Consider the following 12621-nt stretch of genomic DNA (forward strand, 5'->3'; position numbering starts at 1 on the left):
TCCAGAGTTCATTCCCAACACCCCTCCCTCAGTTCAGCTTTAACCAGCAGTTTGACCTAAACTGAGCTGTTAGGAGGAGGATTTGCTTTATTCAAAGGTAGTCCTTAAAAATAAATCCATTATCACGGAAGCATTGCACCTGCTTCTGCAGAACCCTGACTCGGCTCTCCAAGGCAAGTATTTCATCATTGTGAAGGTGGGGGTCATGACATAGAATGGATGGATTGTAAAGCTGCATGTAGATCGTTTCATGTTAAAAGGGGGTACAACGTCTGTATTTTTTTATACTCTAATACTGAGGTTAGTTATTACGAAAGTTTGACTCCTGTTGGTGTTTGGAACTTTGGAACATTGCTTCTGTAGTTTAAATGTTACCAGTCTTTCCTTTCAGTTTTGTACCCTGATTTTTTAAATGATGTGAACTAAAATAATCTTGAATTTTTGAGCACCCTTTGTTCTCCAGTCATTGTTTTGTTTTTAAATACAGAGTTCATAAACCACTGGAGATAGTGATTGATGGCATTTGTGACGTTCTTTGGGAACTCAAGCATCAGTTTTATTAGTCAACTTGGCAGATGTTAAACCCTGAAAGGAATACTCACAGAATGTAATTTTAGGCTTCTTATCAGGGTGCTTAGATTATGGTTCTGGACTCAGTGCGTCCTTAGTGGGGAAAAAAAGTCAGCTTTCAGCTCAGATGCCGAGGAACTGGGAGTGCCATCGATTTTTCTTCAGTGCCTGTGCTCCCCAGACATGTTCCCCAGACAATGTGTGAAGATGATTTTTATAAACACTCAGAGTTCTTATTTTTATAACTTCCTGCAACTGCCTGTTTTCCAGCGACATTTGTAAATCACTTGAGTCTGTTGTGCAAACACTACTAGTCTATCTTTTAAACCTCAGTGGATGTTTGTTTGGGTCATTCCTGTTTCAAACTGTAGTGAGATGATGCAACTTGAAAATTTTAAGAGAGATTACTCTAGGGCATGAATTTACATTTGGCAGAGCTAGTGTTCTCAGGAAAAAACAGCAGTTGCCACTGGTAAAGATGACAACATCAGTATTTTTCTGACCTAACAACTAAGTTTCATGGAGTTAAACTAGGGTTTTGTGTTTTGAGCTCTGACTATTTAGGGAACACAGTAAAGTCCCCTAAATATGTTGGACACAATAGAGTGCCTGAAATAGATTATCACTTTAAAATCTTTGTGCTAGCTGGACTTCCCTTTTGAACATCTGAAAAAGCAACCCATATTTCAGACCACTTAAGAACAACAACAAAAAAATGAGTACAGGAGTTGTTGGATGGCTGTTTCCTTAAGAACATGAATTGATTCATCGGTCATCAGTACTGCAGAGTTACAGAAGTCTTTTACAGTCTTGCAGTTGTGGGTGGACAGTCCATGTAGTAGCTACTGGAAAAAAAGAGAAGTAAGAAGAATGTCTTGCAGTAAATGGATAGTCTTTGGATGTCCTTTTTATAGGCTGCAGCATAAAATTTTCCAAAACATCTCAACCTTTCTGTTTGTTTAATGCCCCTTGTCTTTTAAAAGCTGTGTGAATGCAGCACTATGAAAGCCAAGGTTATAATGACTATGGAAACTGTAGTATTATGACATGTGTTGACATAGCAGCAAAATAATAGTTTTTGTAAGTGTAGTATTTGGAAGGATTTTAAAGGTTCTTGTTTGCATTGCTTCAGTTCCAGAGACTGATTTTTCCAGTTTCCATAAGAAGGAAGTCTATAGGAGAGGGACCATAAAATATTCTTCAACTGCTAAAATTCTGGGCAAATATCAATGCTAAACTTCTTATTAGTAAATGTGGACAAGGAATCAACAATTCCTGAGAATTGGGGGTATCTCTCTCTCGACACACACAGAGTTGGAGAGCCAGCTGGGGACATGTAGCAGTGGTGCTGGGAGATGTCTCCCAGAGCACAATGCACATCCCCACACCAATCAGATTTCAAATCTTCCTTCTTCTTCCTTCCTTTCCCTTTCTGAGTTCTTTCTTGCACCTTACTCCACATCTCCCCAGACCTGGAGTTCCTCACTCCTCTTCCTTTCTTATGCAATTTGCAAACTCAGGCTGAAGTCTGATGATTATGTTCTTGAATTCCGAGAGTCAAGTTGTTCCCCTGACTGCAGATGCAATGTTACCTTGCCTGCTCCACTTTGTCATGCCTTTACCCTCCAAGATGGCATAAACTAATCCATGTTCAGGGTGTCCTGGTACTTAGTGTTCTGTTCCTTTCTCTGGAGAGGCACTGTGTTAGTCTCCATCCAGATCACCTCTGTGAAGTAGTTAAGCACAACTGAATTTATGCCAGAATTTAGATGTGCTTAAGTTGCATTGGACCTCGACTATAAGGGTGAAATTTCATCCTACAGTTTGACTCAGTCTCATCAACTTGCTGAGGGTGGAGCACCCAAAACAAAACAAACTACTTATGAACTACCAGAAAGGGCAGGGCAGCGACAGTGTAGTTGGAACCAAGAAGAAAGTAGGGATGGGAAATAGAGAGGTCCACTCCTTTTGAGTAGGAGATGGAAGATACATGAATACTTGGGATTGTTAAAACCCCAATGCCTGTGATTGCATCTGCTGTGCCTATTAATCATCGTGGCTTTTTGTATTGAACTCTTATCTTGAACAAAAGTGGCATTTTGGTCTTTCCATGTCCTTAGAATGTGCTGAGCTTCTGCTTCTGACAGCTCTCTTTTCCAGCTCCTTATCACATTTCTAGATTTCTTGGATTCCACGGGAATGGCATCACATCCTTATCAATACTTTAAAAACAAGGCCTCTTACATGCTGGACTCACTTCGTTTTCCTTTCTGATCTTCAGAAGCCATAGGCATCCTATAATAAATGCAAGCAACCCGGGCAGCATTCCTTCCAAAACTAAAGCTTCACCCAAAGGGGAGGGAACGCTGCACTTCCAAATACCAAAGAAAGTTTAAGAGGCAAGTACAGGAGAGGGTGAACAGGTGTAGTGTGGGGGTTTTTTTTACTCTGAGTTTGGTTTTGGGAGGCCTCAGAAGAGGGAGTCAGAGTGTTTCAAGGTTGAATTTAAAGAAAGTGTTGTTTTCTCTCAGTACCCAGCTAAGTTCTTTCTTGGGACCCATGGAGATTTTAATCTCAGTCTTGGAGCTTGCCTTGTTCAAAACTGTCACGTAGGAGGCTCATTTCAGGTTTCCATATTAAGAGTCAGCAGGAGTGCTAAGTGGAGCATTTCTTCTGCACACGTGCTCAGGGGTGTTCTTTTAATATGGTGTCGTGACTTGAGGCTCCTTTTGGAAGACAGTTAACTAGAACAGCTTCACCTATTTACTTAAGGTGAGGCTTCCAGCCAGTCCTCTCAGAAACAGATAATTTTTGTAACCTCTGCAAGTTTCCAATTGGAATAAGGAGTATCTGCCTTACAGTTGGTTTTCTTATCTTTTTTTTTTTGTACTTTGGAGTCCCTGGCTGTACATTGAAAACTAATTCAAAGCTTCTGCTTAAAAGGGGAGGTGGTAGATTGTTTCCTTTGAATTACAGTAGCTGTTTGTCAGGAATTATTTTTATATATTTATCCAATCATCTTTCCATTCCCTTTGGCTTCTGCGTGAAGAGAATTCTGCAGTTTACTGGAAAGAATGAAAATAAATGAGATTCTTCTAGCTCTTTCCAGCAGACTTTTTTAATCTACCTTTCTTTAGAGAAAGGCAACCAAGTTGCATTCATCTAGGATCAATTCAGGCCAGTGATAGTCCTTCCATTCACTTTGAATTGGAATTTTAAACTCATTAAGCAAAATAATTTTACGTAGTTTAAAGTTGGAATATTTTTAACGCATGTGTCTCCTTAAGTTTCTAAACCTTGGCCCAAAGCATAGAATTGAAAACTTGAGAGTAGACCAACTCTTCTCCCACAGCACCTCCACCAAAGATGCATCAAAGGGCCACCTTTGTATATCCTACATGGATGCCAGACTATCTCCACTGTGTCTGTATTTAATCGAACAGTGAGTCAGTCTTTGGAAATGTTATCTGTGTTAAGCTGTTTATAGGTCAAAATAGCAATGTAAAATACTGGATAGTCTATTTTACTAATCACATTTTATGCCTGCTTGCTTTTGCAGATGTTTCTAAGGAATAGCAACCCCCTGTTGTTGTTTAACAACTGTGACTCTTTTGCTTAGTTGATAACCTAGATTTTTATGGCAAAGAATGTGGATGATGGAAGGAATTTTGAAGTAGGAGTTAGCTGAACACCTGTCTACAGACACTGAACAAAATCTGATTGTCATGAAGAGTAAACATGCAAGTCTAAAGCTGGTTTTGCTTCATTTCAGTCATGCAATTTTAAAGATTGCATCATCTGTTCTAGAAATTCCACACAGCCTGATACACTTGGAGTTTCCCTTCTCATTATTAGCCATTGTGGGTAGTAACACCCAACACACAAACCCACTTTTTGATAATTGCTAATGTTGATTTTATCATCTCCCCACAGAATGATTCTTAAAAGTTTGCATTTATGGTACCTCTTGGCAGAAGAGAATTCTGTGGTACTGCCTTGTGGAAAAAATGTTGGGTATTTTTCTTTCCCTTCTCAGATCCAGATTATTTTGGGCTAGTTTGGGGGTTTTAATGTTTTTTGAACTGTTTAGGAAGAAATCTTCAAAAATGTAGGAAAGTAGTCGGGTTTTAGTTATATGAGAGGGAGTGAAAACAGAAGCAAGCCTAGGCAGTTTTCTTACCTAATGAGAGCTTTGCACAAATTTTAACAGAAACGTGGAGGTATCTTTTATCAATAGAGTAAAACTGTGACCCATAACTGCTATGTATATGTGGAACCTCTATTTTCATCAAGTATTATTTTACCTGTCTTTAATGAAAGGTGACTGGATATGAACCTTGCTGTTGGCACGTTCTGAACTTGGAAATAGTTTTCAGTTGCTGATTAGAGAGTGCATGGAGAAGGGAAACCCAGTTTAATCTCAGCAGAGTGCACTCATTTGGTTCTCAAACTATGTAGAGAATGATGGGGTGATAGTGTAGATGGAAACACAGATCACAGAATTATTTAGGCTGGAAAAGAGCTTTAAGATCATCAAGCTCAACTGTTAACCTGGCACACTGCCAAGTCCACCGCTAAACCATGTCCCTGAACACCACATCTACACATCTTTTAAACATCTCCAGGGTACACAGAGTAGGTAAGGTAATAGAGGCTGAGGAAAATAGAATGTTGATTTTGTTCAGCTGACAAATGCTCCATTACTGAAGCTGGGTCACTGCTTCCTCAGCCCCCTTTCAGCAAAAAATTCAGTTCTTGTTACTCTCAGAGTATTTTTCTACGGCATAGTATTGAGAGAACAGCAGGAAACTTAGGAGTATTAATTCTTAATTTGCTTCTCAAAAGTAACAATTAATAGTTTTTAATCTCTCTCTTCCTCCAGGCACGCAAACAAATGGCCTGGACTTTCAAAAGCAGCCTGTGCCTGTCGGAGGAGCAATCTCTACAGCCCAGGCCCAGGCCTTCCTTGGGCACCTTCATCAGGTAAGAGAAGATCCGTTTCAAAGCAGGGGAGACTCAGACAGCTGCAAATGCAGCTGCCCTTGGTTGTGCCGTGTTCTCTCTTTCTGTGAATGACAGGGAGTCATGTAATGGGACATATGGGTAGGCCATGTGCTTAAATAGCATGGATGGGACACAGTTCTTATCGTGGTACTCACTGCAGTGCATTGGGCTGCAGAATATGTCAAGATAGGGCAAGACCTATCTGGTAGAACTACAAATCATGGGGACTTGAGAATGCCTAAGTTTTGTGGTGTGTGTTTTTGAAGGGGTTTTTTTCAGTTGTTGTTGATTGGTTTTGGGGTGTTTTTTTGGTGGTTTTTTTTCTTTTAACCTTAATAGAGATACCAAATTGAAAGGCAAGGTAAAATTTAATCTTTTTGGGAAAGGATTGTATCGGCCCAACAGCTGCCAAGGTTCTGAAGCTGTCACTGTCTAGTTAAAAGTGAGAAGTGGTGTTGAATGGTAGTCAGCACTACGCTTTGCTCTTGCACATTAACTAGAAAGAAAGTTGATCATACTTACTAAGCATATATGGTTTGTGAGTTGTTTTTTTTTTCTTAAAGTTATTTCAGTGACCTGTTTGTCAGATGATATTCAGACTTCTAATACTATCCCTCTGTTCTACTGCTGCTGCTGTGTTTAGGGAATCAAAGCTGAATTTCAGATGTAGGCTGAAGCAAAGTGGGGCATCCCTAGGTGAAGAGAAGTATAAGGGGCATTTTTTGTAGGTTTTTTTTTTTATCTGTTCAGACTTGATGTATGAAAACAAATGTCCTAATTTCTTTCCCTTCCTCAGCACCAAGTTTAAACTTTAAAATACTGTACCTAATTGGATGACCTTGAATGTTTGAGGTCTGAGGTTGCACAGTTATTGTGGTATAATTGAAGTACTGAAGCTTTTATGCCCTCTTTTAAGAGCTGTGAAACTGCCGTTTTATTGTATGGAACATTCCACACGTCTTGTCACATAATTGCAATTTTCCTAGTAGATTGGTTTATGTAGGACCTAGGGAGTGCCACTGTTTGAATTTGCTGAACCAATAGGCTGTTGTAGGGTGCCTTTCTGTGGAGGGAAGGGGACTAGTTTTTATGGGTTGCCAGTGTGTGTTTAACATGGAGACGCAGAGCTGCTCTGCAGAATTTTGTGTGTTTGTTTTACTCTTCGTTTTGTTATAATAGATCAACCCAGGACAGTAATTGTGTTTAGCACAGTGCTTTATCCTGCTTTGGAAATGTATGTATTTAAACAGTTGTCAGGTTCTTTATAACTTTGTGTTTGATAAGGTGTGATTCATTTCTTGAAACTGGTTCAAAGGGAAATCTCAGGTATTCTTTTATTCACCTGCAGGTGTGGGGGGATCTATTGTCAAACTGTCCTCTGCTGGTGTGGCTGCTCTTAGTGGGGTGTTATTCAACCTTAACACACAGTGCTTTCCTCTAGACTAATGCAAAATGTTAGGCTGTAGACAGCATTCAGGAACAGTTTAATTTCTAACTTGAAAATGTTGGTTGTGTGGTGAATGGGGTGTCCAAATTGCATTCAGAGAGATTTTCAGGACTGTGTTGACTGTACCTGAGATATATTTGTGGTGTTTTATGTGTGTTTTCTGTCATTTTAAAGTATTCTTTCTGAGTATATTTTTTTGGATGGCAGGCTGGTGGTGTTTGGATTATTCTCTGCTGTTAATCCACGTTAAAAGCTGAGATTACATCAGCTGTGTCAAACTACATTTTGCTTGTGATGAGGAGAGGCTTTTCTGGGAGTGTTTGCTTAGATGTAGAACATGCTTAGTAAGTCTGGTACCTTCATTTAGAGAGGCAGGAAATATTTCCAAGGTGACTTTTAAGGGTCGCCTGTTCAAACATTCAGTTATTAATTTCATGTACTGCAGTTTTTCCCATGCTTGAAAATATGTGTACTCTTTATGTGGGGACATGGTTTTACAGAGGCAAGAGTGCTACATTTTGCTTTGCTTTATTGTATCCTCACATGTTGCCTTGTTTTCAAATGAGCAGTGGTTTTCAAATATGCCCAGAGATGGAATTCTCTACAGGCTGTAACTCTGACCTTTGAAAGTGTTGGTAATTAATTACATAGCATTCCTTCTTTATAACTAGGAGTGCTGGTAGAAACAAGGCAAGACTGATTAAAATGGTCTTGAGTAAATGAAAATACAGCATTTGTCATACAGAGAAAATCCTTATTAGAGATAAAATAACACTCTTTAAAAATCTCACTTTCTGAAGCATCTGTTTTTCTTCACTGCTAACCCACAAGACCTTCTTTGGACCTGTTAATCACAAACACTGGATTCAAGTTTTAAGTATACCTGGATCGATACAGCCTTTGTAAAGTGTCTCTGGTCCTCTGTGTTGAGATCATCTTTTCAGTGGCTGAGGACTGGAAATACTTGAACAGGTTGATTTGAGGGAGAGTGTTTATGCTCTGGGTTCTGTGCTGTGCAGGTGATTGCTCCTCTGTCATGTAGGAAAGTGGGTGAATGGAGTGTTGGGGTAAGACCCATCCTGAAATATGGGTAGGATGGTGATGACTAGAGCTTGATGGCCTCCCCTGGAGCCTGGATTTTTCGAACAGCAATAGGACTAGGTAGCCTGTCCACCCCAATATGCTCTGTTTCAAATTCATTCATGATAATATCTAGATCCCTAGGCAGGAATACCTTCTGCAAGAGGTAGACAAATAACACTTGTGGAAGAGCCTTACAGATCTTTTTCAGCCTGGAGCACAACCCCTGTTTCACTGATTCAGGTGTTAGATGGGTGTGCAGTGTTCTTGTTGGGACATGGGTGGGGAGATGGTTCTTTTTACATTGTTAGTTTTCTGTGGATTCTACATTATTTCATTTCCATTTTTGCACTGTTGTAGGTCCAGCTCGCTGGAACAAGTTTACAGGCTGCTGCTCAGTCCTTAAATGTACAGGTAAAGACAGTTACCTTCTGCTGCTTGTCCTTCTCTCATCCCAAAGAGCATCCTGGTCCCTTTAGAGATAGTTTTTAACCTATGATGTTACTCTGTGTTTTCAGTCTGACTGGTTTTGCAAGTGATAGGTATGAAGGGATAATAGTTTTACAGCTGTAAATCAGGTTCAGGATAGTCAGCATTCAGACACTGGAGTTGTTTAAGACGTGCAGCGATCATAACTTAATGCTGAATTTCAGTCAGGTGTCATGTCATGAAAACTATGAAAATCCAGGCATATTTCATGTTCTTTCATTTATTCACTTATTTTAAACATATCAAGTATTACTTTGCAATTTTTCTGGTACCTGAATATAGGACTATAACGTAACATTAACTCTGTAAGGTGGCAGGCCTAGATTGCTTGTGTAAATAACACAGAGTGATATCAAAATAAGTCAGAGTAATTGTTGTTTAATAATGTACGTGAGACAACAAAGCTTTTAAACTTTTTTATGATGCTGAACACTTCAGTGTATCAGTTAATGTTCCACTTCCTCTCAGTACTATATTAAAGGGGCAAGGGATGCAGTTTTATTGAAGACTGGTTTCAGTATTGCTTGTTATTAAAGAATGTAGGTAGTGCATTACATGAAATGCAATAGAATGTGGACCCACTTATACATAATAACAATTTGGAAAGAAGAGGAGGTATAGTGACCTTCCTTTCTAAGAGGAAGGAGGCAGAAAATTGCCTTGGTTGCCATGGTAAACTTCCATCCCTGAGAGAGATGTTGGCAAACAGGCTGTATCTCCAGTGCAGAATGTTTACAGTCCTGCACTGTAATTATCACTCAATGACTGGCAGAATTAATCAGAGCCTTTATGTTAATTAGCCCGCTCTGCAGTCCCCAAAACAGGTGGTGGAAAATATGCAAATCTATGCAGAATTTCAATGTTCTGCATAACCAGTTTTAATTATCATAAAACTCTCTCCCCCTCTTCATGCACTTGCGTTTCCTTCCTCATGTCTTCACAATTTCTTGTGTTTAAAAAAACAAACAACCAAACCAGGGAAATAAATCAAAATAAACTTGAATCTTTTAAAATAAAGCAGCATTAATAAATAAATAGAATAAATGCCAAACTTTGATTATTTAAAAGCACTTCATGTATTATGTATTTTACTGTAGGTGGATAAACCTGTGAGGATTTTTCAAGAGCAGTTCCAAATAAGCCAACAGTGTGATGACTTAGAGGTACAGGATGCAGATAATGGAAACAAAATCTCCTTTCCCTGGTTCCATTGTTCAGGATTTTAGGCAATGAATAATTTTAACAGCCCTCTCTTCCTTTATGGTGGGAGGTAGCGTCAGCTTCAGTTGCATTGCGTAAGATGAGATGGGACCTGAAAATAACGTCAAAGAGTTACACAGGACTGAGAGTTTCTTTGTTTTGTTTAAACTGCATTACCTACAGACATGTTTGAGCAATCGTAGCTGAGATGGTGGGCACACAGAGCCATTGCCTAAACACACTCTTAAAATAAACCCAAGGGCTTTTTGTATGCAGATGAAAGATTTTTATTGTGCAGTGTTGAGATAGCAGTGTGTTATACATTAACATCTGTTTTACACTATAAAGAGTTGTATTTTTTTTTTGACTAGTCTAAATCTAATGAAGAATCTGGGGACTCTCAGCAGCCAAGCCAGCCTTCCCAGCAGCCTTCAGTGCAGGCGGCCATACCCCAGACCCAGCTCATGCTGGCCGGAGGACAGATCACTGGGGTAAGGTTTACCCAGGTTTACTGCAGTCAGCCTCCTGATGGCAGTATCACAGAGCCTGTCAGTGAAGGGGGTTGTCATTAACACAGGAAGAAACTTCAGTGAAAGAGGGGACAGAAGGTATCTTCCTAGAAAAATAATCAGACTTTAATATTTGGGGTTTGTTGCAAAAGTATTTGCTTCCAAACAACAACAACAAAAAAGAATTGTTTCTCTCTGTTCTCGGTACCCATCTTGACTCTGCAATGAAAGGAAAACCTGGTGTGTGTACGAATAGGACAGTCACTGATATGATAAAGAGGAATTTTTATTTTTTTTTTTCAAGATTAAAATGGGACATGGGAGAATGGGACTAAATCTTATCAGATAGCTGGGTGTAGAGCAAAATTATGGGACCTGCTAATTCTTCCTCTTCTCAAATACATTTCTTTTTAAGTAACTGTATTAGTACTCCTTAAGCCTATTCAACCCTTCTGTTTTAACCTACCAATTTTGAGGGTTTTTTAATTGCAAGGCTTTGGGAGTAAATATGAGATAACTTGGTTTAAACTGTTTGGTGTTTCTGAATTGTCGTAAAGGCTTTCAGTCCTTTCCAAAAAGGAAGTTGTGTGAAAGGGCTCGTTAAAGAATGAGCATTTATGTAGTCAGCTTTGCAGTTTTAAGTGTCTGTGTGTTTAGGGCAGTTGCTCCAATAATGTATTTATGATTTGAAGTATTAGATTAGATCATCTCTACACTTGAATGAAATATCATCTTAATTTCAGGCTCAGCTGTTAAACCTTCTTCTATGTTAGTGTACAAATAAACATCCTATTTAGTTTTCAGTTAACTGCATTTGAAAACTTTAAAAGTGAGGCTGTTTTAATATGTTGTTAAAACTTGGCATATTTTATTATTTTTTGCACTCCCAAAAATATTGGTTTGTTTTAATTCATGATTGTCTGCTGTAGTGAAACGTTCAGAACTCCAGGCCCATGCAGATACGGGTTGTAGTAAATATGGGCATCAAGATTCATTTACATGTAAAGGAGAAACTGCTGCCACCTGTTCCTCAGAGATAATGTGTGTTTGGGAAAGGGAAGGGATGTAAAGTTGCCAACTCTATTCTATTTAAAAAAAAAAAAGCAGATGGGGAGACTTGGAGAGAAACAAATGGAGCTCATGTTCTTTACTTATATCTTAGGGCATAATGGAAATGATGGAATATGGCAGGGATTCATGCTAATGTGAAGCAGCTGGGGTGTTATCAGTTTGTTCAGTAGCCATAGCCAGCATTCCTGCTTCGCATTCATCTGGCTAATCACTTGCTGTTCTGCTGGGTGTAAATTTCTTTTCAAATCCTGGCAATACTGATTCTTTTCTTTTGCTTGCTACTTAATTACCTTTTCCCAGAAACTCCTGGTAGAGTTGTGAAGAAGACTTGGGAGTGAAGTTAGGTTCTGTAGGTTCCAGTCAGTGCAAATGTTTGCTTTCGTGCAGTTTGGTTTACATCAGGCCCGTGGTAGGTTGGTTCCTACCCTGTGTTGAGTAGCCAGCTGTCCTTACTTAAGGCCGGAGTCATCGGCCAGTTAACGGCTGAACCGTAGCAATGGTTCTGGGGTTGTCTGGTTAATATAACTAGTAACGAGCTAGCTAATGACTTTGTAGCTGAAGTGGCTCTTTGCATTATTAATGGCTGTGTTTTCTAATTGTTTATAGCTCACGTTGACGCCAGCCCAGCAACAGTTATTGCTCCAACAGGCGCAGGCACAGTTGCTGGCGGCTGCAGTGCAGCACTCAGCCAGTCAGCAGCACAGCGCTGCTGGTGCCACCATCTCGGCCTCTGCTGCAACGCCGATGACGCAGATCCCTCTATCTCAGCCAATACAGATTGCACAGGTGAGCCTTGAGGCTTGAGAGGGTGGAAAACAAAAGACCTTTGACTTCGTTTGCACCATTTTTTTTTTACTTCCCTTGTTCGGTGGGTTTCCAGAGTCCTCGAGCGTTGTTAGTTGTTCCTCGCACGTCCTCAGCTGGTGAGGTTGAAGTTGGTAGTCTTAGCTGCTCATCACTTCCACTGGGCTTCTGAGTTTGCTCCAGAATCTGAGCAGATGCTGTATTTTCTGAATTTTCCTCCTTGTAGTTAACTTGGGAAAGGAGGAAAAGAGGGTATAGAGAGATGCCCATAGAAATTGCACTTGTTGAGACCTGTGTGGATGGGAAGTGATGCCTGTGTATTACAAAGGATGCTTGTCAGACCCAAATGGTGCTTGTTAGAAGCAAAATGACAGAGATGAAGAAAGGCAGTTTGACTTGACAGATTTGTGTGCTGTTTTGGCTTGGTGCTTAACGCTCAGAGTTCAG

The 12621-nt window shown here is 39.8% G+C and overlaps 1 protein-coding gene across 9 annotated transcripts in view; it reads left to right on the top strand.

The window, feature by feature from the left end:
- Positions 1-12621, top strand: part of POU2F1 (POU class 2 homeobox 1) — a 129245-nt gene that overhangs the window by 61718 nt on the left and 54906 nt on the right. For 8 of the 9 annotated variants that reach the window (XR_003535724.1, XM_027692607.1, XM_027692606.1 and 5 more), the window contains exons 3-6: positions 5453-5553; positions 8462-8515; positions 10162-10281; positions 11977-12156. Coding sequence is in view for 8 of the 9 variants with exons in the window: in XM_027692607.1 (XP_027548408.1) it covers positions 5453-5553; positions 8462-8515; positions 10162-10281; positions 11977-12156 (455 nt within the window). In the remaining variant the exon portion in view is untranslated. The remainder of the gene's footprint in view (positions 1-5452; positions 5554-8461; positions 8516-10161; positions 10282-11976; positions 12157-12621) is intronic. The other variant, XM_027692609.1, reaches the window with a different exon arrangement.

Source organism: Neopelma chrysocephalum, unplaced genomic scaffold (assembly GCF_003984885.1).
Source record: "Neopelma chrysocephalum unplaced genomic scaffold, ASM398488v2 Primary Assembly neopelma1_87, whole genome shotgun sequence".
In the NCBI taxonomy this organism is placed as follows: Eukaryota; Metazoa; Chordata; class Aves; order Passeriformes; family Pipridae; genus Neopelma; species Neopelma chrysocephalum.